The 25479-nt window shown below is 37.5% G+C and overlaps 2 protein-coding genes across 3 annotated transcripts; both read left to right on the forward strand.

The window, feature by feature from the left end:
* The first annotated feature begins 2891 nt into the window (after positions 1–2891).
* LOC130738799 (protein translocase subunit SECA2, chloroplastic) lies at positions 2892–25479 on the forward strand. 2 transcript variants are annotated; one of them, XM_057590956.1, is made up of 31 exons: positions 2899–3216; positions 3295–3499; positions 3596–3660; positions 4043–4163; positions 4281–4372; positions 4534–4599; positions 4706–4770; positions 4865–4952; positions 5115–5180; positions 5314–5429; positions 6190–6280; positions 8334–8417; positions 8507–8599; positions 8705–8800; positions 8902–8987; positions 12470–12548; positions 12676–12789; positions 13003–13098; positions 13177–13240; positions 13360–13649; positions 14322–14377; positions 18330–18447; positions 18748–18828; positions 20589–20668; positions 22115–22169; positions 22249–22318; positions 22447–22636; positions 22736–22859; positions 24311–24385; positions 24461–24944; positions 25039–25479. In XM_057590956.1, exons 1-30 carry the CDS (start codon positions 3007–3009, stop codon positions 24620–24622), a joined length of 3198 nt encoding a protein of 1065 aa, XP_057446939.1. In that variant the 5' UTR covers positions 2899–3006; the 3' UTR covers positions 24623–24944; positions 25039–25479. The 2 variants fall into 2 exon arrangements, with proteins under 2 accessions (XP_057446945.1, XP_057446939.1); XM_057590962.1 differs by lacking the exons at positions 24311–24385; positions 24461–24944; positions 25039–25479 and having other exon boundaries at positions 2892–3216; positions 22447–22660.
* Positions 14457–18306, forward strand: LOC130738818 (DNA repair protein recA homolog 3, mitochondrial-like). The gene has a single exon (XM_057590985.1). It carries the CDS (start codon positions 15168–15170, stop codon positions 16146–16148), a length of 981 nt encoding a protein of 326 aa, XP_057446968.1. The 5' UTR covers positions 14457–15167; the 3' UTR covers positions 16149–18306.

A 25479-nucleotide genomic window follows, 5' to 3' on the forward strand; every position in this document is an offset into this window, starting at 1 on the left:
TTCTCCTTCCCAACATTCCGAGCCCATTGGAGAAGCTCATCACGAGTATCAAATATTTGTTCAATGAGAACATATCGTTTTAGAAACAAAACATCCTACCAACCATCACTAATTATTCAATGATCATCACATCATTATTCAAATACAAAGTAGTATGTTCCAACACTAATTATTCAATGAATACATGATCAGTTGCAAATAAATGTGTGGCGTCCACACTTATACAAGGGGGCACCTGTGACGCCTGGGGCCGACGAGGGCGGGGAGTGATCGCCGGTGCAGTGAGGCACGAACAAGGGGCGGCTCCTGGCAGGCTTCTAGGCGGAGGGGCACATGAATGAACCGATCTCACACCCGAACAAGAGGTATTCCGAGACTGTATAGGGATGGACTATACAGTTAAGGAGGGCATAAAAGATTTGATTGGTACTACTCATGACAACAAGTTGCAACTTCTTTTCGGGAGCCCAACTCATAAGAACTCCATGGTTAAGTGTGCTAGCCTTGGAGCAATATTGGGATGGGTGACCTCATGGGAAGTTTTCTCGGGAAGCGCGTAAGTGAGGACAAAGCGCGCTGAAAAGACTCGTGTTGTTAGCGTGATGCGAGTCGTCAGATCGGGATGTTACAAATGGTATCAGAGTCGACCTCTCCCAGTACGGTGTGGTTTGGGGACGAACCAAGCGGAAGCTGGTGGGCCTGTGACGCTCGGGGCCGACGAGGGCGGGGAGTGATCGCCGGTGCAGTGAGGCACGAACAAGGGGCGGCTCCTGGCAGGCTTCTAGGCGGAGGGGCACATGAATGAACCGATCTCACACCCGAACAAGAGGTATTCCGAGACTGTATAGGGATGGACTATACAGTTAAGGAGGGCATAAAAGATTTGATTGGTACTACTCATGACAACAAGTTGCAACTTCTTTTCGGGAGCCCAACTCATAAGAACTCCATGGTTAAGTGTGCTAGCCTTGGAGCAATATTGGGATGGGTGACCTCATGGGAAGTTTTCTCGGGAAGCGCGTAAGTGAGGACAAAGCGCGCTGAAAAGACTCGTGTTGTTAGCGTGATGCGAGTCGTCAGATCGGGATGTTACAAATGGTATCAGAGTCGACCTCTCCCAGTACGGTGTGGTTTGGGGACGAACCAAGCGGAAGCTGGTGGGCCTGTGACGCTCGGGGCCGACGAGGGAGGGGAGTGATCGCCGGTGCAGTGAGGCACGGACAAGGAGCGGCTCCTGACAGGCTTCTAGGCGGAGGGGCACATGAATGAGCTGATCTCACACCCGAACAAGAGGTATTCCGAGACTGTATAGGGATGGACTATACAGTTGAGGAGGGCATAAAAGATTTGATTGGTACTACTCATGACAACAAGTTGCAACTTCTTTTCGGGAGCCCAACTCATAAGAATTCCATGGTTAAGTGTGCTAGCCTTGGAGCAATATTGGGATGGGTGACCTCATGGGAAGTTTTCCCGGGAAGCGCGTAAGTGAGGACAAAGCGCGCTGAAAAGACTCGTGTTGTTATCGTGATGCGAGTCGTCAGATCGAGATGTTACAAATGGTATCAGAGCTGACCTCTCCCAGTACGGTGTGGTTCGGGGACGAACCAAGCGGAAGTTGGTGGGCCTGTGACGCATGGGGCCGACGAGGGCGGGGAGTGATCGCCGGTGCAATGAGGCACGGACAAGGAGCGGCTCCTGGCAGGCTTCTAGGCGGAGGGGCACATGAATGAACCGATCTCACAATCGAACAAGAGTTATTCTGAGACTGTATAGGGATGGACTATACAGTTGAGGAGAACATAAAAGATTTGATTGGTACTGCTCAGGGCAACAAGTTGCAACTTCTTTTCGGGAGCCCAACTCATAAGAACTCCATGGTTAAGTGTGCTAGCCTTGGAGTAATATTGGGATGGTGACCTCCTACGAAGTTTTCCCGGGAAGCGCGTAAGTGAGGACAAAGCGCGCTGAAAAGACTCGTGTTGTTAGCGTGAGGCGAGTCGTCAGATCGGGATGCTACAACACCCATAGAGTGATATTGCTAGGCTCAACATTTCCAGCATCACATGCGCCTTGAAGTAGTAAATCTTCGTCATATAGGTAGGGTTCTGTGATTCAGCATGCATATAACAAACTGCCACTGGTTAAACATTTCGAAATATTGAGTTCCGAAATTCTTCGGACATAGTAATTTCGAAATACTTCGGCAGACTAATTTCTTGAGTACTTCCGCAGTAACATTTTCGAAACAAGCTTGAGATCAGCAACATACAATGGCGGTGCAAAAAAGGCTTCCAGCAACAATGTATCTACAATGTGTATGCAGGATATGAAAGGGGGCGGAGAAATAAAACTTACCAGCAACAAAATATGGAACTTGGTGGCAAGGTGAAACTTGGAAGGAGATGGTGGCTGAGGGTGGTGCAAGATGAAACTTGGAAGGAGATGGTGGTGAGGGGAGGAAGAAGAAAAGTGGAGGAAGAAGAAGAGTGGTGGTGGAGGAGTAATGGGAATCAGATGGGAGTAATAGGGGCTGGTGATGGGGTTGGTGGTGGAGGAGTAATGGTGATGAGGTTGGTGGTGGAGGGGTAATGGTGATGGGGTTAGTGGTGGAGGAGTAATGGTGCTCAAAAGGTGGCAGTGTGCGACATTGGTTCGGTACACACCCTTCCGAAGATGTTCGGAATCGAAGATGCCGAACTATGTCGGTGGTTTATGCAGAATTGTGAATAAGGTATGATTCGATAATGATACTGAAATGTTACGAACGTATATATTCCAAAGGGTGTATCTAGAATTTTTAAAAAAATATGGGGTGACATTTCTAATGTTTGAGGTGGCAAATCCAAGCCCCGAATCATAACTCTACTTTTTCCCATGAAAAATTGATTAATGAGGAATCATTTTCTATAGACAATGCTGACTCTTTTCAAGGAGGCTGTTGGTTTGGATTGAAGTTCAGAACTCACATTCAAGACAACCGAACCCAGCTTAGCCATCGTTGGTATGCTAAGCTGCACCAACCACCCTTCCTTCATGGCAGCGCTCTCATTCCCACCACCCTTCTTCGCCGTTCAGACAACCGCTTCGACTTCAACTTCAAGCTCAACTCACGCCAACTCCTTCTTCATTCGACCCTCTCATCCCCTTCCTCCCTGGCCTCGCTTGCGACGCCGCCGTCGCGCTCCCTTATTCGTCGCCGCCGCTTCCGTGAAGGTGCGTTCGCGCTCGTGCCTGTTAACTGTTCGACGAAATGCCTGCGTGTGTGTGAATGATTGACTCTCTTGGTTGCAGGAAAATCTCGGTCGCGCTCGAAAGACTCTCACTGACTTCACAATCTTGAACTACTGGGTCGTTCGTGACTACTACCGCCTTGTTAGCTCCGTCAACGCCTTCGAGCCGCGGATTCAGTTGCTGTCGGATGAAGAGCTGGCCGCTAAAACCCCGGAGTTTCGCCGCCGGCTCGAGCGAGGGGAGACCCTTGCGGATATCCAAGCTGGTTGGTTCGCTGTTTTTTTCACTCTGCTGCGTCGTTGTTTGGTTAATCTTTGTGTGAACTGTGTTTTTTGATGGAATGCTGTGATGAATTTTGCAGAGGCGTTTGCTGTTGTTCGTGAAGCTGCGAGAAGAAAGCTTGGAATGCGCCATTTTGATGTTCAGGTTTCACTCTTTCACCATCTTGCATATGTGTAGCTATACGATAATGAATTTTGACGCTGATTTCCATTACACCACGGGTAATGATATATACACACCTCCTTTTGTATACACTTCATTTTCACCTATTTTTATTACTATCTCTCTCATCTTATTATCTATCATATCTTATACTTTCTCTCTCTTACTTTTTCTTTTCTTCCTATCTCTCTCATCTTCCACCTCTTTCCACCTCATTTAAGAGGTGGGAACGTAACTTTACTCATTACACCACCCTTATAAATGTGAGAGATTGAGAGAAGTGTAAAATGTGTTTAAAAAATCACCACTTAGGCTTATTGACTCTCATTTATTTGTTTTGTCCCTGATGAAAATTTCATGTTAGATTATTGGGGGAGCTGTGCTGCATGATGGGTCCATTGCTGAGATGAAAACAGGGGAGGGAAAAACCTTGGTTTCCACACTGGCAGCATATCTTAATGCCCTGACCGCTGAGGGTGTACATAGTATGTACTATTGCCAATAGTTATGCAGTTTTACTAGGTTTTTGGGCAAATTCTTCCGGTGCTGCCAGCACTTGACGGTACGAAAGATTACTCGCTCTTTCCTTGGTTTATTTGCAGTTGTAACTGTCAATGATTATTTAGCTCAACGGGATGCTGAATGGATGGGGCGTGTTCACCGTTTCTTAGGTCTTTCTGTTGGTCTTATTCAGGTTAGTTTTCTCTGGCATTAGAAAAATGTGTTTTATTTATCATGTGTATGTTGGTAGGATAGATTGGAGTATGTGTTTTGAGGATGCGATGTAAAAATGGGCTCGGTAAACTGACAGCATGATCCACTTTTAAATACATTATCTGGTGTTTGCATGTACAGAGGGGGATGAATGCTGAAGAACGGAGGCGCAACTATAGATGCGATATAACATATACCAATAATTCGGTAATTACAGTTGTCAGTTGTTCTTATTGTTATCTTCTTGGTTGGACACTTATTTATTTACATTACTTGTTTCCTTTTGTTCCTTTTCCTCCCCTTTTTACCATAGGAGCTTGGCTTTGATTACTTGCGAGATAATCTTGCTGGAAATCGTGAACAGCTTGTGATGAGATGGTAGTGTGTATTACTTAGCTAGAACTTAGAAGTTTTTTTGTGTTCGAATGTCATTGGATTACTTGTGAGTTGTGACTATTCTGCATGAGTGCAGGCCAAAGCCGTTTCATTTTGCAATTGTTGATGAGGTGGATTCTGTCCTGATAGATGAGGGAAGAAATCCTCTGTTAATCAGTGGTGAGGTAATCTTAACATTCATTTAAGATGTTGTTTCTTGTGGTCTCCTTCATCATCATCATCATTATCAGCATATCATCATCTCATTCAATATCCAGGTTGATAGTATTACAAAAAAACATTTCAACTGATTGAGCTCAATTCTTGATTCTCCTTCTGCATCACAGGCTAATCAAGATGCTGCACGATATCCTGTTGCTGCAAAAGTGGCTGAACTGCTTATACAGGAGACTGTAAGTACAATCTCTTGCACTTCATTGTATCATTTACTGATTTACTATGTTTCTCTCTTTCGCCATTATGTAAACTTAAGTTTATTGGTTAATTCAAGAAAATAGTTCATACAAGATTTTGTTTTGTTAACAGCATTACAAAGTGGAGCTTAAGGATAATTCAGTGGAGCTGACTGAGGAAGGAATCACTCTTGCTGAAATGGCTCTTGAAACTAGTGACCTTTGGGATGAAAATGATCCCTGGGCTAGGTGAATTTTTCTTTTTCTTTAAATATTTGTTGAAGAATTTAACTAATATACACCGACAGTGTAAACAGTTTTAGTTTTACACGTACGTGCAATCACATCTCTCCATCTTGCCTTGTTGGTCCTTTTTTATGTTTAGTTTAATTATGATGTGGCAAGATGGTGAAACCTGATTGGAAGTCTGTAAAATTTATTTACATTGTCCGTGTCAGTTTATGGTTATTAAACTTTTTATTGAATTAAAAAGTATTTATTTCATTATAGTTGTCATTTACTTGTTTTGATATCCCAATGGTTGCTTGAGAAAAAGGTGGGAATTATCATCAGTATATCTTTGTTGATTTTTTTCATTAAAATTATTTATGTATTACTAATATTAATATCACAATACAAGATTACATTTTTGTTTTCTTTTTCTATGATGCTAAAAGAAGAAATTTATTAAGACGAAGATAATAATATTTTAAAGTGAAGGGAGGATAAGGAATCTGGCTTAAAAGAGAAAATAAAAAGAAAAGAAAACAATTCAACATATTTGTAAAAGAGACCCATTTAAAGTTTAAAGGCCATGTGATTTACATATTTTTTCTATTTCACTCCTATTTTAATAATTAAGTACTTGGTATATATTTTGATGGGGATTTACTCTTATGGTCATAAACACCACAATACTTACTGCTTTCGGGGGAAATTCTGGCCAACACGTTGGGATTAGAATTCCTGTCCAATCAGTTGAACATGAATGGTTATTTAATTACTGCAGATTTGTGATGAATGCTTTAAAAGCTAAGGAATTCTATCGCCGAGATGTGCAATACATTGTCAGAGATGGAAAGGCTTTAATTATCAATGAGGTACTTTTTTCAAGGTTTCTTTATGCTTTCAATATTATGCAGTTTTCATTTACTTGTGAAGCATAGCATTAACATGGGCACGAGCATCATGCACTCCTATAAATATATAAAATTGAAACTTTAAGGAAAAGGATTCATAATTTATACATCATAGAGAACTTTTCAAGATTTATAATATCTTGATATATGTAAAAAATGTGCCAATATTTGCTATTTTATAAGTAACTCACCAGAAAACAGACAGTATCACTTCTATTGACGTTTTCCAAAACTTTCCTAAACAAACTTGTCCTAGTAGAACTAACAGGACATGTATCTGAATATTAAGATCAATTTGATCTCCTATATTTTCTATTTTACTTTGTTTATGAAGATTCCAGCAATCTTGCTGACATGATGTCATAGATATTATAGAGCATATAATTCATTCATTCTGCTTGCATAGACGGATACAGTCATACAGCACTTATATTGGACTAGTCAAAACTTGGGGACTAGTGATAAATAACCAGGCATTTCGTGGAGGCTCTATACCTAGCTTGAGATGTGTGCTTTTCCAAACCAAATGTTTTGTAAAAGCAAGAAGGAATGATGTGGGAAATTCTAGCAATCTTGAGATGTGTGCTTCTGAAGATTCCAGCAATCTTGCTGACATGATGTCATAGATATTATAGAGCATATAATTCATTCATTCTGCTTGCATAGACGGATACAGTCATACAGCACTTATATTGGACTAGTCAAAACTTGGGGACTAGTGATAAATAACCAGGCATTTCGTGGAGGCTCTATACCTAGCTTGAGATGTGTGCTTTTCCAAACCAAATGTTTTGTAAAAGCAAGAAGGAATGATGTGGGAAATTCTAGCAATCTTGAGATGTGTGCTTCTGAAGATTCCAGCAATCTTGCTGACATGATGTCATAGATATTATAGAGCATATAATTCATTCATTCTGCTTGCATAGACGGATACGGTCATACAGCACTTATATTAGACTAGTCAAAACTTGGGGACTAGTTGTCCAGAACTTAAGGTTCAAGTTAAATAACCAATAAGTGATAAATAACCAGGCATTTCGTGGAGGCTCTATACCTAGCTTGAGATGTGTGCTTTTCCAAACCAAATGTTTTGTAAAAGCAAGAAGGAATGATGTGGGAAATTCTATGTACCCTATAGGATGGTAAGTCTATGTATTTATCTTAAAATAGGCTAGGATTACAGTGTAATACATGGTAGTGCAAAGGATAAATATGCCCTCAAGCACATTAAATATATAAATAATGTACTTAACTCTTAACAGTAAGTATGCTGGACTATGATATTTGTTAACAACCAGCTACCCCAGCAGCTTGATTGATAGGTGATACAGTGAGCTGTTTTTCCATTTCTAATGCATTCCGTTATGCAAGACCCTTTGTGCTTGAAATCTGGACAATCACTTTACCTTTTTACTAAATTTAATTTAATTATGAAAAATGAGGGTGGCAAGTATACAAATTAGTCAGAGGATCCCCAAAGCTACCAGATTTGATCTATTTTCCTGTATTTCCAACTGCTATTTATAGCTTTCATTTTCATCTAATAACTAAATGTTTGGAACCAGGAGAGGAAATCTCCACACTTGCGGAAGCATATCCACAAGTAGAAAAACCCCAAAAAAAGAACTAAAAAATTTAATGTGGTTCAGCACGCCTTGCCACAATATCAACAAAAATATTTTATTACTCAACTTGCAATTTTTACAAGGATAAAATTGCAGGCACTCTCTATTCAATTTTTACAAGGACAAAATTGCAAATCCTCTCAATGACATAACTTCCTAAGACCCCAATGCACCCAAAGGACTAGAGTTGTTCTGGTGAAGAAAACTCAAATTAACTCATGATATTTATAATAAATCTCTACTTCTTTCTTCTTCACACTATTTGATGTGGGACTTGGATGAGCACCCACTTTGGCACAACACTAAACAAATTGATTTTTTTTGCTGATAGTTTTCTTAAATCTTAAGTATTTGATGATATGATGAACAAAATTTTGAAAATTTCTCAGCTGACAGGAAGAGTTGAAGAGAAAAGGAGATGGTCCGAGGGAATTCACCAGGCTGTGGAGGCAAAGGAAGGTTTGAAGATTCAGGTATATATGGGGGTTCTTTGATTTTGTTATTTTGTTGATAACACGATTAGAATTATTTTTGATAATTTGATTTTGTTAAACCTGCACAGGCAGATTCTGTTGTTGTGGCACAGATCACATACCAGTCATTGTTCAAGCTCTATCCTAAATTGTCAGGAATGACCGGAACTGCAAAAACAGAAGTAATGATTTATATAGTTCTCACACCAAATTTTAAGTTGTCATTACTCATTACTATTATGATTTGTGCAATTATGAGTTCGTGATGACCATAAATATCATTGTAGGAGAAAGAGTTCTTGAAAATGTTCCAGATGCCAGTCATTGAAGTGCCCACAAATCTTCCTAATATTCGGAAAGATTTGCCTATTCAAGCATTTGCTGTAGGACATTTGATATTCATTTTTGGTGCTTCTTTAGTATCTATAATCTTTTTATCACGATAGTAAATTGTTATTTTTTTTCTATGGTTTTATTATTCAAGACTCTTCGTGGGAAATGGGAGCAAGTTCGTCAAGAAGTTGAATATATGTTCAGACAAGGTCGTCCTGTCTTAGTTGGGACAACTAGGTATGTATTGTGGCTGTTTTAAATTTCTAATGAATGTTGTTTATTGCTTCACTATGTTTGCATTCTTTTCAGAGATAGTTACAAATGCTTCTTTCTGAGCCTGGATAACCTGTACTTATTCTCACCATTTCTCTACGGAAATCTTTTTGACAGATATGTTCTGGGATTGAGAGTTTGACTGTGCTTTGAATTTGCTTGCTATGTTTTTTTATGCCTTATAAAAAGGGTACATTGTAGTTTTAGATTTTTTCGTTCTTTTTTGCTATGTTTTCTCTTTAAGTACTACAATCTGTTCTATGTTGGTTATTACAAGTTATACATTAACTTCAAATCTTTCATATCCATACTTTTTGGAGAAACCATTAAAAAGAACCTTGCTCTCAATGCTTTCCTGTAAATTAATTTTTTAATAGAGCCCGATAACATTGAGTGATCCCTTTGTAGCCAATCCCATTAAACGGAAAAACATGCACAGGGGGATAATAATCTTGAAGTTGAGCTCCTTGAGTTCTCATATGTTCTGTTGACGCATTCCTCCTCCATTATGCATTTGCACAAAGGATGAGAAGTAGGTTTGAGCCATGAAAGAAGAGATGTGTGCATTTAAAAGAAATGAGACTCAGGAGATGGTTGAAAAATTGAAGGATAAGAAGGTCGTGAATTGCAGGTGGATACACTAGACCGATATATAAATGAGACTGATCTTTGAAGAGATGAGTACATTAGAAAGAAATGAGACTTGGGAGATGCTGCAAAAATTGAAGGATAAGAAGGCAGAGAGTTGCAGGTGGATATAGAAGGTGAAATATCGATCTGATGGTACACTCGACCATTATAAATCAGTAAGTTGCAAAAGGATACACCTAGACATATGGGATCAATTATGAGGAGACATTTGCTCCAGTGGTGAAAATTAACACATTGAGAACCATCCTCTCCTTGGGAACACACTTTGATTGGGAGTTGTACTGTTTCAATGTCAAAAATGCTTTCCTGCACGGAGATATGGCGGAGGATGTATTTATGGAAATTCCACCTAGGTACGACTCCCGTAATGGAGGGAATAAAGTTTGCAGATCAAAGAAGACTCTTTATGGGCTTAACCAGGCTGCCCATGCTTGATTTGGGAGGTATACTTGGGCTATGATATCCTTGGGTGGATGCAAGCAAAGCTACGGTGACCGTACTTTCTATATATAACATTCTCAGCATGATAAATTTTCACTTTTTGTGGTTTATGTAGATGATATGATAATTGCAGGTGATGCTGAACGTGAAAAACAAAGCTCTAAGGGAGAAGTTGGCATCCCCGTTTGAGATGAAGTGCCTCGGGATATTAAAGTACTCATTGGGATAGAGGTTGAATACTCTACGCAATGTATCTTCATTTCTGAAATAAAGTATTTCCTTAATCTTCTTAAGGAGATTGGCAAGTTGGGTTGTAATGTAAGACCATTCGAGGACCTATTGAGAAAAATCACATAATTCAAAGGCTCATTATCTATCACACACTAGGCCTGATATAGCTCATGCAATTAGCATGGTAAGTCAGTTTACGCACAATCCACACGCAATACATTTACAGACAGTCAATAGAATCATAGACAAGCCCCGAGAGAGGATAGTTATTTATAAAGGTGAAGAATTTATATATGGAGGTACATGTAGATGCAGACTATGTGAGGTCAATTGTTGATAGGGGAGATACATCACGAGATATTGTATTCTTGGGAGGACATTCGGTGACTTTGAGGAGCAAAATAAAAAATGTAGTTGCAAGGTTGAGTGCAGAGACAAAAATTAGTGTTATGCTCAAGGCGTTTGTGAGCTGTTATGGATGAAGATTTTGCTTGACAATCTAAGAATAAAGTATGAAGCTCTCATGAGACTATTTCTTGACAATAAGTCTGCTATTAGCATTGTGCACAACCGAGTTCAGCAGACGATACACATTGAGGGGGAGTTGCTTTGATGAAGATTATGTTCCTTCTGGACATCAGCTGGTAGATGTTTTAACTAAAGGCCTGTCAATAGAATGTTTTCAATAGCATACTTGTAAGATGGGATTGATAGATATCTATTCACCCAGCTTGAGGGGGAGTTGCTATTCTAGGATTGGATATTTCTCTCATTCCCTTTCTTTTATTCTGTAAATATCACTGTGATTTAGTGATAGGGGGCTGGGTAAAGGGTGCGCATGAACAGTACCTGCAGTAGCGTTTGCATTCAGCGGTAGCAGTTGGGGTTGTTTTAATTTAAATTAAGTCAGTTATGGACAGGTTGTGTTAGTTAAATAGTTACTAGTTGTGGGTAGTTTTATGATCAGAGCAGTTAGGTAATTGCTATGGTTTGAATTTAAATTATACAGGGGTGGTTATAAATAGGAGTTGTATCTTCTGTTAGGATTCATTCAGAAGTTGTGAGTTTAATGGGGAGAGACTGGACTCTCGAATTCCAGAATTAGGGAGAGGCTGGCTCTCGAAAACCAGAGTTGTATCATCATCTCTATAATAAATTCTGTTCTTGTCATTTAGGCTAATTATTAGAGTAGATTTTTATTCCTTTTCCTTTTTGGTCAATATTATGATTTATGTACATTAGCATATAAATATTAGAGCTAGTTAAGTGTAAGCAATCACTGAATAAAATTGCTATTATCCAGACCATTTCAACTTTTTAGTTTTATTTTCTTTTAGTTTCTTTGTTCAAAATTAATCAATTGAAAGAAAGTTGAATTTTGAAATTATTAATGATGGCAATTTTTGCAAGATATTAAAATGTTATTGTTTGATACAAAAACCATTACTAGGTCCACTGCTAACAAGTTAAGCTTTTAGTGCTTTCAGTTGTTGAAATGGTACAAGTGCAACTGCTGTAGCAACTTAAACTTTGTGCATTCTTCAACCCGAGAAGGACTTTTAATTTGAGAAAACAAGCTTTTAAGAGAGTTTGTTCTTAACTGTTTCCTTCTGTTTGTTGCCTCATTAATTATTAGTGAAAGAATGAAATATAATTTGCTTTGACTTTGACGGTTGTGTCTTGGCAATAATGTATGTGATTGCAGTGTTAAACTTAAACCACTGTATATGATCTTATTTTAAATTTTGCTCTATTTCACCGATATTTTTACATTAAGCCACGTGTTCCTTCATCATTGCCATCATGATTCATGATCATTTATTTTATCTTATAATAATGGAATCTTCACCTTGGTTTGGTACCTGTGTGGGATATATTAAAGAGAAATTCTAGCAACACACCCTATGATTGGTTCATTTTTCACAACGTCAAAACATTTTTTTAAAAAGTGATCAATTTACAAGGCAAGTGTGCTCACATTTTAAAATTAGACAAATCGTTGAGTGTTTTGAAGAGTGTGTTGGTAGAACTTCTCTATATTAAATATGTTTGTGCATAAGCCTTTTCAGTTAACTATAGTTGAGACTTGGAGAATAATTATTTTCCATTTTTTTCCTATACAGTGTAGAAAATTCTGAACTTTTGGCTGGTTTGCTTAGGGAATGGAATATTCCCTATAATGTTCTGAATGCTCGACCGAAGGTTTGTGACACTGTGACCTGTTGGTGTCTTAGAAGCATATGCTCTGTATCTCTTATATATTACTTATTAGTTCTTCATTTACCCCCAAGTTCTGCCTCTCTCACCAATTCTCCCTTGTTTAATTCAGTATGCTGCAAGAGAAGCTGAAATTGTTGCACAGGCAGGGCGGAAACATGCCATTACCCTTTCTACTAATATGGCAGGCAGGGGAACAGATATAATCCTTGGAGGAAATCCAAAAGTAGGTGTGCACTAAGATTAGTTATTTGTGACTAGTGTTCTGTGAGTGCAATATGGATTGTAGTTTGTTTTGTCTGTAGAATGTCTAGGGAAATAAAATCATTTACATCTCTTATGTAACTAGATGGTGTCTTTTTTGTTTGGCATGTTACTTTGGTGGCATGAGCTAGATCTTGGAAGTGGCTTCTTAATTTTTTTCCTGTGTTGTATGAAGATGCTTGCCAGAGAAATTATAGAGGATAGCATACTTCCATTTTTGACGCGAGAGGATCCAAATCTTGAACTTGCTGGTGAGGCTATTTCAGAAAAGGTAAATTAGTCTATTATATTTTGCATATTATTTTCTTTGTTAAAAAATTAATTCTGTTTGATGTATCGTTTGATACAGGTTCTTCCAAAGATTAAAGTTGGACCATCATCATTAGCCTTACTCGCTAAGACAGCCTTAATGGGTGTGTGATTTTATTTGTGTTTTTTTCCTCCCATATCAGATGAAGTTCTGTTTGTTTTCGTCATGTTTACATGATTTTAACCTGTAAGTGCTATATTCTTTGTTACATGAATTATTCAGCGAAATATGTATCCAAAAGTGAGGGTAAAAGCTGGACATATCAGAAGGCTAAATCTTTTATCTCGGATGCTGTTGAAACGAGTCTTTCATTTAGTTTGAAAGAGCTGGAGGAGCTTGCTAATGAAGAATCTGAGGTTTACCCTCTTGGTCCAACAGTAGCACTTGCCTATCTCTCAGTTTTGAAGGATTGTGAAGAACATTGTTTACGGGAAGGATCTGAGGTAAAAAGGCTTGGCGGCCTTCATGTGATTGGTACATCTTTACACGAGTCCCGGAGAATAGACAACCAGGTTGGTAATTAAGAATAGCAACAGTGTAAGTACTAGCATGTTGTATGTATCTTGCAATTGTCTTTTGCTGTAAGTCATGAACCAACGATGCCAATAGTTTAAGCTCTTGGGTGAAGACACATGAATGGTTATATATTATATTTCTAACATGTCCCTTCACGCAAGAGCCCATTAGGATTGAAACATGACAATGCACAGACCCACCTACGTTGTGCTAAAACTAAACTTTTTGTTAGAATAGTTGGGGCACAAGGATCAAACTCTAGACCATATGGAGCATGTTTGTGTAGGCATTGAGAAACACGTGAATGTCCTTTTCCTTAATGGCACAAATTTGGTGCTTTGGAAAAATGTTCGTGGGTAAGTGTCCTAACCACATTCAACCCACTTTCAAAGCTTAACCAATTACACTCTTGGTCATAGAGGCTTCAATACCATGCCATGAACCAACTATCCCTAAAGCATAAGCTTTTGGGTGAAGCCACTTGAAAGGTTTTATATTGTATTTTTAATGTCGGTATATATTATTAGGAACCAACTCTTCCAAAAATTAAGCTGTTACGTGAAAGCACTTTGAATGGTTTTATGATTATCTAACAATTATAATGATTATCCCAGGCACATATTTTGATCAGATTTTTTTTAATTCATTTTTTATATTATTTTCTCTAGCTTCGGGGCAGAGCAGGAAGGCAGGGCGATCCAGGATCAACACGATTTATGGTCAGGTAGTAATTGTATAATGCTGTTGCTGCTGAATGGTTTTTAATTATATACATCCAAATCTTAACAGGTCTCATCGGCTTATATAAAACAAAGGGTTGGGGGTGATGCTCAGTCTTACTCACAGACAGACTCTTCTTTTATTATTGGGTGTTATCTTTGTTTTTGGTTGATGTTTATTAAAAATAAAAGAGAGTTTTCTATCTTCAAATTTGTTGGTAATCATGTATCCATGCTAGGTTTCAGTGTTCAAGCTTTGCACTGACGTGATGATGGGACCTCGACACATGTATGAGAGAAGTAAAATAGAGGGTGGGCTGGAGAGCGTTGTGCCAAGGGGCATAATGTGTGTTTATGGGAGAAGTAGAAGTTCTACTAGAAGTAAGGTGGAAATAGTAGTGACTAGTGAGAGAGTGTAAGTACAATGATGTACAAGTAACAGCAAGGTATTGGAGAGGAGACTTTTGCAATGATGGGACTCTACGCTATAAGAAATAACGTTGCGCCCTCACTAACACCAATTGGTTTTGGCGTAGTGGTAAGCGCGTGATCCTACAAGTGGTATCAGAGCCAGGTCCCGTGTTCGAATCCCACGGAAGGCATGCTGTGCAGCTAGTTTGGCTGGCAGGTGCTGGGGCGGGGATTGTTGGCAGTGCAGTGCAGAACTGTGTAGTTCACTCCTCCATGACTGGCATGCATCCACATAAATTCAATTCCATTTTCCTTCACACTTCACTGTATAAATAAGTATTCAGGTGACAACTTTCAAGCTTGGAACGCGCTCTGCTTGCTTCTATGGCGAGGCTGTTTCGGAACACTATCCTTCTCAGTCGCTCCCTGTTCGTCCCTCAGGGCTTTAAACTAGGAATATGTGGCACTTCACAGGCTTTGAGCTTTTCATCTAAAGGTAGAAGGCGCTCTAAATCTGATGGAAGTGACTCAGGTGAAGAGAACATGTCTAAGAAAGACTTGGCCCTTCAACAAGCTCTTGATCAGATTACTTCCGCATTTGGAAAAGGATCTATTATGTGGCTTGGTCGCTCTGTCTCACCAAAAAATGTACCTGTTGTGCCTACTGGTTCTTTTGCTCTAGATTTAGCACTAGGAATTGGTGGCCTTCCAAAGGGACGTGTTGTGGAAATATATGGTCCAGAGGCTTCTGGAAAAACTACTCTTGCTTTGCATGTGATTGCGGAGGCACAGAAGCAAGGAGGCTATTGTGCCTTTGTTGATGCTGAGCATGCCCTAGATAGGACACTTGCAGAGTCTATTGGTGTGAATACCAACAACTTGCTTCTCTCACAACCAGATTGTGGTGAACAAGCTCTTAGTCTTGTGGATACCTTAATCCGTAGTGGTTCAGTTGATGTAATTGTTGTTGACAGTGTGGCTGCTCTTGTTCCTAAAGGTGAGCTTGATGGTGAGATGGGTGATGCTCACATGGCAATGCAGGCTAGGTTGATGAGTCAGGCACTTCGAAAATTGAGCCACTCTTTGTCGCTTTCTCAAAGTATATTGATTTTCATAAACCAGGTGACGTCTAAGATTTCTACTTTTGGGGGATTTGGTGGGCCTACTGAAGTTACTTGTGGTGGTAATGCCTTGAAATTCTATGCTTCTGTGCGACTTAATATCAAGAGAATAGGATTTGTCAAGAAAGGCGAAGAGATTATAGGAAGCCAGGTTGTTGTCAAGGTTGTGAAGAACAAGCTTGCACCTCCATTTAAAACTGCTGAGTTTGAGCTTCAATTTGACATGGTATCAGAGCCTTTATGACCGAGAGGTCTAGAGTTCGATCCTCGCTCCCCTCACTTTCTAATTAAAAAGTGGAATTTAATTAAGCACTTGGTAGGTGGGCCTGTGCATTTGTCCACGCTTCAAGCCCAAAGGGCTCTTGCGTGAGGGGGCGTGTTAGAATATAATATAAAACCATTAAAGTTGCCCTTACCCAACAGCTTAAGCTTTTGGGATTAAGTGGTTATTTGACAATGGGAGTGAAAAGGAAATGTAAGGAAGGGGTAGGACATAGTGGAGAGGATAGCGTAACTTTGGAGAATGTTTTGATGGCTTTGGCTATGGAGGTTCGAGTTTGTGTACCAGCTTTGGTTGTATTCTCTTTTGCTGCATTTCTTCTACTCTGTATTCATGTTAAGCAGTGCCTTTTTTCTCCCATCTGAAGGAGATTACAAGCCAAAGGCTTTGGTTCTTGTTGTTGGTAAAGTACAGGAGCTTTCCTCCCTGAGTTCTGTCATATTTTCTCCATTAATACCAGTTCCTGTAACTGTATCATATGCCATATAAACAATAAACTTAATTCTTCAGAGCTTTGACTATTTCTTTCAATCTGATTCTTCCTTAGTCCATTTTCATTTAAAGCTATTAGAAATTTTGGGAAAAGAGGAGAATGATAGAAAAGTGAAGCTAAAATTTTAAAGTATGATAGTGTGTGTCGCAGCTCTATAGCTGAGCTGCAGGTGCATCTTAGTTAATTAGCCTAACTGACTCTAAGCGGTTAAAGAACTATTGGGTTCTATTAGGATTCTGTTTGATGCAAAGTGTTGAGCAAGTCATATTATACAAGTAATGATGCAATTTTCAGAACATGTAACATATTCATAAGGCGAATTACTGACAATTTTCAGATTTATTTTCTTAATTTTTATTGGTCCTAGATTTTTAGCATATTCTTCAGAGCTTTTCACTGGTCCTATTTGAATATTAGTCCAGTGTGTACCTGAGCACATGATAAAACCCAGTTGTAATTAGTTAGTCAGTTAGAATTAAGAGTTAGTTAAGTTTGTTTCAGTTCATGATGAGCTTATATGTATGAGTCATGATGTAATCTATCCATTCAAGCAATACAATATCAATTGCTCAGATTCGTTCTCTCTCTCTCTCTCACACACACACACACACACACAATATCTCTCTACTTCTGTTAGGTTCTTAGCCATGGCTTCCATATAGATTCCTGTGCCTCCTCCTCCCTTGTCGCCTCCGGCAAGACTCACACTTACCAATTTGCAGGCACTGCTCTCCACTTCCTCTTCACTGGCCTTCGTAGTTTCTTCCACTATAGTTGCCTTTTCGCACTGAAATGTTGGATGACGTGAACTTTCTCTTTTAGAAGAGCAAGTGGAGCTCATCATCAAAGGTCATACCATATTCCTTACCCAGGAAGATCATGACCTGAGCAAGTTGCTTCTTTCTTGGATGCAGTGTTCATTATCAAGTTCGATTAACCAAAGTCATTTGATGTACATATCAGATTCAGTGTTCTGTAACCCAAGAAAAGAAAAGAAAATCATATCTAGGTATCAATGTGGAGATTATATCTTCATCTTCTTGTATATAAGGGATGAAAACAGGTCGGGTCGGGGTCGGGTTTTGCTTCTGCAATCTACTGAAAAGAGTTTTGAATCATGCAAATAAAAGAGACTGTACGTTGATTAGCAACGTAATAAAATTGGTGAGCTCATGGAAGCTAGTTTAACTGAATGTATTTTGTATATCTATAACATTAGAGACTTGTATATAGAAATTTCTATACTAGTTATTATGAGTCGAAGATTGTTATATTTGCTGATTTATTTTAGAGATAATCAATCCTGTTGGTGTAAGACAAATATTTTTGGTTGATATAAGGCTGGACTAAACATTTAGTACTTAAATCTGGAAGGTCAAATTAAAATTTTAAGTGTCCTTATGTGCATTCGAATTTTCTTTTGAAATACATGACCATTTAAACATACAAGATTTTGTAATAATATACTTCTTTGTAGACATATAAATTTGGGCTTGTGACGAACTTTGTGTTTAATGGCTGAACTGTTGAATGTTATTTGCTTCTTTTTTCTTTTTACTTCTTTGTTTTCTGAGGTGAGCAGGATGACTTGCCATGTTATTTACTTATTAGGCATTGTCAGTCAGTTCTCACACTATCCAATGGTGTTATAGCTTGCAGGATGAGATGTTCCGAAAGTTCAATTTTGATACTGAATGGGCTGTGAGACTTATCTCAAAGATCACTAATGATGAGGATCTGCCAATAGAGGGTGATGCCATTGTAAAACAGGTTATAATCTACTTATTTTCTGTGAATATATGATTTTAGGAGAATGTCATATCATATGCTTTCCCACTTTCTTTCTATTCTATATCTTAATTTCTTTTATGATAACAAATGCAATAAAATAAAGAGCAACCTGTACTATAAAATAGATACAGTATAATATTTCGGTTGATTTCTTCTATGTATATATTTGTTTTTTCCATGTGATCTCTTTTCATAATGTTAGTTATTTGTATATCTTTCATATGATTTGCTTGATGTTTCACCTTCTCACTACTAACTGGGACTATCACATATTTATAGCTCTTAGCATTGCAAATCAACGCAGAGAAGTTCTTTTTCGGTATAAGAAAGAACCTTGTTGAGTTTGATGAAGTATTGGAGGTATGTTTAGGTTATGAGGATATATTTTAGAAACAGATTCCAACATGATTATGTATTTAACATTTTAACTACACTTTCTTGTCATGATAGTTCTAGATTGATTCAACTGTGTTAACCAAGGTTGTCAGACTCGAGAGTTTACGCAAACTCGTTTCGTCGAGTTATCGTAAGAGTTACGAGTCTACCAAAATAAAAACCTGAGTAAAACCGGTCATGGTGTATAAAGAATACATACTACAACCACTAAGGAGACATTAACCAAATAAATTCAGCATCAAACTTCATAATAAAGCAAAGTTCAGTAAAATACATAAATAATCAAAGTACCAAGAGTGCATAATTCATAATAAAGTATAAAAGATAGCTCAAAATTTGAAGTGGCGAGAAGAAACCATATCTTTCTCTTAGTCTTTATTGAAAACTTTTTGTGAAAACCCAAAATTACCCTATTTAATTTGGGGATTTAGAGAAAAATTTGTTTTCTCCGTGACTTGTAGACTCGGTGTAGAATCGCGAGTCTATGAGTTTACCGAGTCAGCAAGAGTTTGCTCGATTCTTGGAATTTTAGAGTTTACTTGCGAGTTGACTCGTTTTGGGGACCTAAAACCTAGAATCGTAAGATTCTAAGAGTCAACTCGAGAGTTTGGCAACCTTGACTGTTAACCGTTGAGTTACTTTAGTACTTCGTAGAATTTTTTATTCTGTAATTCACTTTGTTCAGTTATTAAGAATAACTTCAGATGATTCACCTCCACTTCTTAAGAAAAAAACTAACAAAGTCACATTTCTTTATTAGTATTATAGGTAAGAACTCTCACATTTATTTAAGAGTTTAATAACCATGTTACTGACGTTGTAAACAAGTTTTACATTTACATCCAGTCATATTCACCATTTTGCCACATAACTGAATTAAAGAATGGCAAAAGGGAAAGATGGGGAAATATGGTTAGAGTATTAGACATGTTTAAAATCTCTTTACACTGTTAAGGTAAAATTTTAAGTGATTTAGTTAATGAATATTTAACCCTTTCTTACTCCATATTCTCAAGGTCCAATTTTAAGATTAAATTTTTTTCACTCTGTTTCTTCCCATCATCCACAACCTCATAAGGTGGTATCTAAAATCTGCTTTACTGGAATAAAAACACTCTGATTTTTCAGATATTATTACAAACAACATTCAAAAATCCTTTCAGAGAGAACCTTGTAATGATCTTACAAAAACTAGTTGTTTGATCCTAATAATCAAACTTATAAGTCAACCCATCCTTTGGCACCAGAACTAGAGTACAGTTTTTACAGATATTTTTCGGTTGAGAAAAGAAATTCAGAAAATCACTTTTAAAAAAAACCCCCCTTGGCAATATTCCACAACCTTGAAAACAGCCATGGTAAAACCTTCAGGACTAAGTGCTTTACCCTTACTGAATTCCCAGACAGCTCTCTAAATTTCTTCCTCTTAGAAGGTCTCTAATCAAACAGCCTTGTCATCTGAAGTCGGGCACCAATCCAAACCCTCCTTAAAAGGTCTACTACAGTTCTCTTCCAAAAAAAGATTAAAGCAGAAATGGGTAACTTAATCTTAAGGTCTACCTCAAATCTTATACAATAGTCGTGTGATTAAACTTATAAGAGTAATACTCTTTTTCATGGTCTAGAATACCACCACTCTATTAAGAATTTAACTCAGACTTTATCTTGAAATTTGTGAATAATCTCTATTAACTAATTTGCTGCTGTATTTATTATGTAATCAGGTGCAACGGAAGCATGTTTATGATCTAAGGCAGTTAATCTTAACCGGAGATGATGAAAGCTGTTCTCAACACATATTTCAGTGAGTGCCTTTAGATTTGTACTGATTAGGTCTAATCTAGGAGATGGTTCCTCTTGTAATTAAAACTGCACATAGTATAAATATCAACCTCTGGATTAATTCAACAACCGTCTTCTAAATCTATAATGCCCACTCTCATATGCCTATCCTATCTGACAATATCTTTCATGTATGATGAATCATGTTCTGTTAAGGAGTTCAATTAAGTTCTTGTGTCATTGATACATTCCACAGGCTGTATTGGGCACCTTATTTTTGTCAAGTTCTGAGCTTTAGGGCATTTTAGTCTTATATTATTGTTCAAAATTGTGATTAAATTCATGCAAGGAAGCATCATACTTGCATCTTTCAGACTGGATATCTATTGAGTCCACCATTTCTTTGGATCATGAACGATTTCAGTTCTTAACATGAATCATAGTTCCGACGTAGAAATTGTTCTTTCTTTTCTATCCGTTTATTTTAGAACCAGCCTAATCCTTAGTTTCCGCTAATCAGTAAAAATCCCAAGTCTTAACGCTAGGCCCTAATGTTCTTCCATATGTCCTATACTATTAACAGTCTTTATTGTATGATATACATTACTACGTGGCCGTCAATATGGCTAAATAGGCATTATAAAATGTGGATGGGAATATCACCTAAAGTACTTCTCGATGGTATGAGATACATAGGCATGTGCAATGTTAGCTATTTCTTTCTTTTTATAATAGTATTTATCTTTTATACCATAAAAAAAGAGAGAGAAACTAGTTATAATGATCCAGACCTGAAGGCCGTTTGTCTAGACAAGTAGGCTGAATCAGCTGGGGGCAGGGGGGGGGGGACTTTATACTCTCAGATTTTTGACTGTCAAGAACTGGATAAAAGCTCTGGTTACACATTAGAGCCCCATATAATTGGAAACTTTCAAGACATTGCAACTCGAAGATGACTTTGGTTGCCACATATTGGCATCTTGTGGAGAGTGAAGATTATAAATTGATGTGTGCCTAACATGTGGATACGGAAATGCTTAATTTCATGCTCATTCTATTTTTCTTCTCATGCGTTTCTTGGTTACATTTTAGCATGAAATAATGCACAACCATTATAGAATTTTATTAAAAACAAGTAGCAATATGTTGAGAAAAAGAGAAAAGAGAAGTATATGCTGAAAACCCTGTGTCTCAACCACAACAGACTCAATATTAAATATTGAAGGTAATGAATACAAAAACAAATTTTCCAATTACTATTTTGACATGATACATTGAACCTAGACATTTACATAGTAATACACATTTTAGAACCTAATATTTACTCTTATCTATGTGCAACTATAATTAGGTTAGAGTACTCAGTTTTGGTCCACTTTTCATGATATAGGTGAATTCTTATGTAATTATACTTATATTTCCTCTTCTACTGCTCATTCCTTTTTATATTTGCATGTACTGCTCATAGGTACATGCAAGCAGTTGTGGATGAGATTGTCTTCAGTAATACTGATCCGTTGAAGGTGGTTCATTCCCTCTGGCATGTATATTTCCTCTATGCACAAATTCCTTTTATTTATTGCTTTTGAATTGATTTTGTAGCATCCACGTAGCTGGGGTTTGAATAATCTCTCGAGAGAGTTTATGACAATTGGTGGCAAGCTGTTGCATGGTAGGCTCATTGGCAATAACTGCGGTCCTTCCATTCCATCTCCACAGTTATTTGATTCTCTTCATTTTCTGTTTTTGCTCAGTCAACTTATGTAATCATTATTAATATGCTCAAATGGCTTCTAGCAGAATCATTTGGAGTGATTAGTGATGACACTTTACTAAATTCACTTGGGCAACTGAGTGAAGTGAGTTCAGTTGATATTGTCAACTTCTCCCTTCCAAATTTGCCAGCACCTCCAAATGCTTTCAGGGGTATTCGCAGGAAGAGCTCTTCATTGAGACGATGGCTTGCTATTTGCACTGATGATTTAATTGAGTGAGCTTGTTTGTTTTTTTGACGGTAGAGTGAGTTTGTTATTTTACTGTAGATATACGAAATTTAATAGAGTTCTAATTAACTATATGTCTAATACAGGAATGGGAAGTATCAAACAACTTCTAATCTCCTTCGCAAGTATCTTGGAGATTTTCTAATAGCTTCCTATTTAAATGTTGTTGAAGAGTCTGGTTATGATGAGAGATATGTAAAGGAAATTGAGGTCAGATATTCTTTTTAACTGTTTTTTTTCTTAAATGAAAATTTTGGTTGCCATTTTTCGATGCAGATAATAGCTGCAGGCCTACAGCACTATGCTAATATCAAATGTTAATCGTGTCTTGTCACACTAAATTTGCATCCAGGAATTTTAAATCAAGTACAAAAAGTATACCTTATTGGTTTCCACTTTCCAGGGTTGGATTGTGTAATCAGTTGCAATAAGGCATTGTACTTCTTGCCAAGTCAAATTCTGGAATCATTAATGATTTCATAGATTTATTTTAGAATCAACTAGTTTCTAAATTTCAGTAATAATAGTAAACGAATTATTGATTTACATGTCTATCACATTCACGTCATAGCATGTTGATATAATGACCTGGGAAGGATATAAAAAGAGCCTACTTGAAGTTAAGAGGAAATGGAAGGGAGTGTGTTTACACCATTTGCAGCATTATTATTATGTACTCAAATTTTTTCCCAGAATATTCACATTCACACATGATGCATTAATATTAAGTCTTTAGTTTAGGAAGAGGAAAAACGAATATAAAGAATATTGATATAATAAATTGGATGCAATCTTACAAAAGACAAATCACCCACCCTTATTTATAGTAATGTGTAGACTCCTAATTCTAATTAAACATGGAACTAATTAAGACTCCTAATCCTAATTAAATAAAAAGCAAATAAATATAAATAAGGAAATAAAGAAACCAATCCTAAGGCATAATCTAATTACCTTAAATTACTCTAAAGTCTAAAGATATCATCAAGATGTAATACATTATCTTTCTATATTTTAACACCCCTCTAAAATATTAAAGGTATTTTAAGATTTTTTTTATATTCTAGCAACACAATGAAAATTAGACAGCTGACGATCACTTGGTGATATTGGCTTTACTAAGTTATGATCTAAACTCTTTAATTTGGGGAAAATGATACTACAATGGTAGCTAAAATGTCTCTGCCTTCTCTTAAAAGTAGAAATAGAAGGCTTTTTGCTATGGGAATTCTTCTCTCCCTCTATTGATTTAAGAGGATTTGGATATGAACGTGGGGCTCTTTCATTTGCTTATTTGGAGAACTTTTGTTGTATATTTTCCAAAGAGCACTGCTATACAGTGCGAATGAAAGCATGTAAGAAAGCACCGAAACTTTTAATTGACCAATCAAAAGTCTTGGAGAAGAAAAAACCACTTAGAAATCACGGATGTAGTCACGTACCTATTCTTACTTTTCATCGAAGACAATTTTGTAACATTAAGCATAATTGGTAAACTATGGATTGGAACCAAGCATATGCATAGGGAGATTGTGGATTTCTGTTGTATGTTTTTGCTCACTGCATTTTAATTGCTTCTTGTTCATGAATTTCTTGGAAATTTTAAGCTTCCCTCTCTCTTTTTTGTTAAGTGAGTATTTATTTTATTTTGTGAAATACAGAGAGCTGTTCTTTTGAAAACTTTGGATTGTTTCTGGAGAGATCATCTTGTAAACATGAATAGGCTCAGCTCTGCGGTAATTTTTCCTCTTTGCTCTGATTAATCTTTTTGGCGTTCTTAACAGCTAATGACATATCTTGAGTTGTGGCAGGTTAATGTTAGGAGCTTCGGCCATAGAAATCCTCTGGAAGAGTATAAAATTGATGGTTGTCGGTTTTTCATCTCAATGCTCAGTGCAACTCGAAGGTTAACTGTGGAAGCACTCTTGCGACACTGGACATCTCCGATTGAATCCCAAGAACTATTTTTATAATAACCGTTCCATGGTTCTTAGATTAAAGATAGATAATTTAAGCAGAAGAATTTCCAACTTCCCCCAAGGACTAATAAGAAGGCGAATTCTGCAAGGCTAATTTTCTGTACAATGTTCTTGCCTTCTTGGTGTTTCAATTAGTCAATAGGATGCCTGGTGTAGATATCATAAAATGGGGGACTGTAGATTGGTTTTAGCTAGGACTCAGGGTTGCTTTATCTCCCAGTTCTACCCTTTTTTTTTCTGGTTTGTCGAACTCACAGGAAAGATTCATGTAGATGGCCACAAAAGTAATTTATCATATGAGCATCCTTTAAAAGAGGTAACGCTTCAATAAATTTTGCACTATTACCTTCAAACTGAGGCATGGAAAATGTTTTTAAGGTGAGTTTTTTGTTTGTTTTACTTTATAACAGGGAGCAATCAAAGGGACAGATCCTATTTATTCCAGTCCTTTTGCTTGGATCACATGATTTTTGTTGCTTGATTGAATTGCAGTTAACCTGTTCATGGTTCCTAGTACTTACAAGAGGTTTAGCAAGAGATGTGCTAGCAAATGTCCTTTCTGTTCTTTTGGGTCTTCTGAAACAATAAGCCAACTTTTCTAGCACAGTTTCTGGGCATTGATCTGATAATGGAGTTGAGGGCCATAAGGAAAGTCATAGTTGCTCATGTATTCTCAGGCTTGAATGTAATTTTAAATTTTGTCAGTGTTGCTATAAATACAGCATGTAAAATATGAAGCATGTTTGAATTGTATATAATGAATTGCAATTGCAGTAATACGAAGGAACTCATGGGGATTGTTTGGTAGCTGCTAGAAGGAAAACACCATTAAAAGAGAGTGAAATTTGCTA

The sequence above is a fragment of the Lotus japonicus genome, chromosome 1 (genome assembly GCF_012489685.1).
Source record: "Lotus japonicus ecotype B-129 chromosome 1, LjGifu_v1.2".
NCBI classification, from domain to species: Eukaryota; Viridiplantae; Streptophyta; class Magnoliopsida; order Fabales; family Fabaceae; genus Lotus; species Lotus japonicus.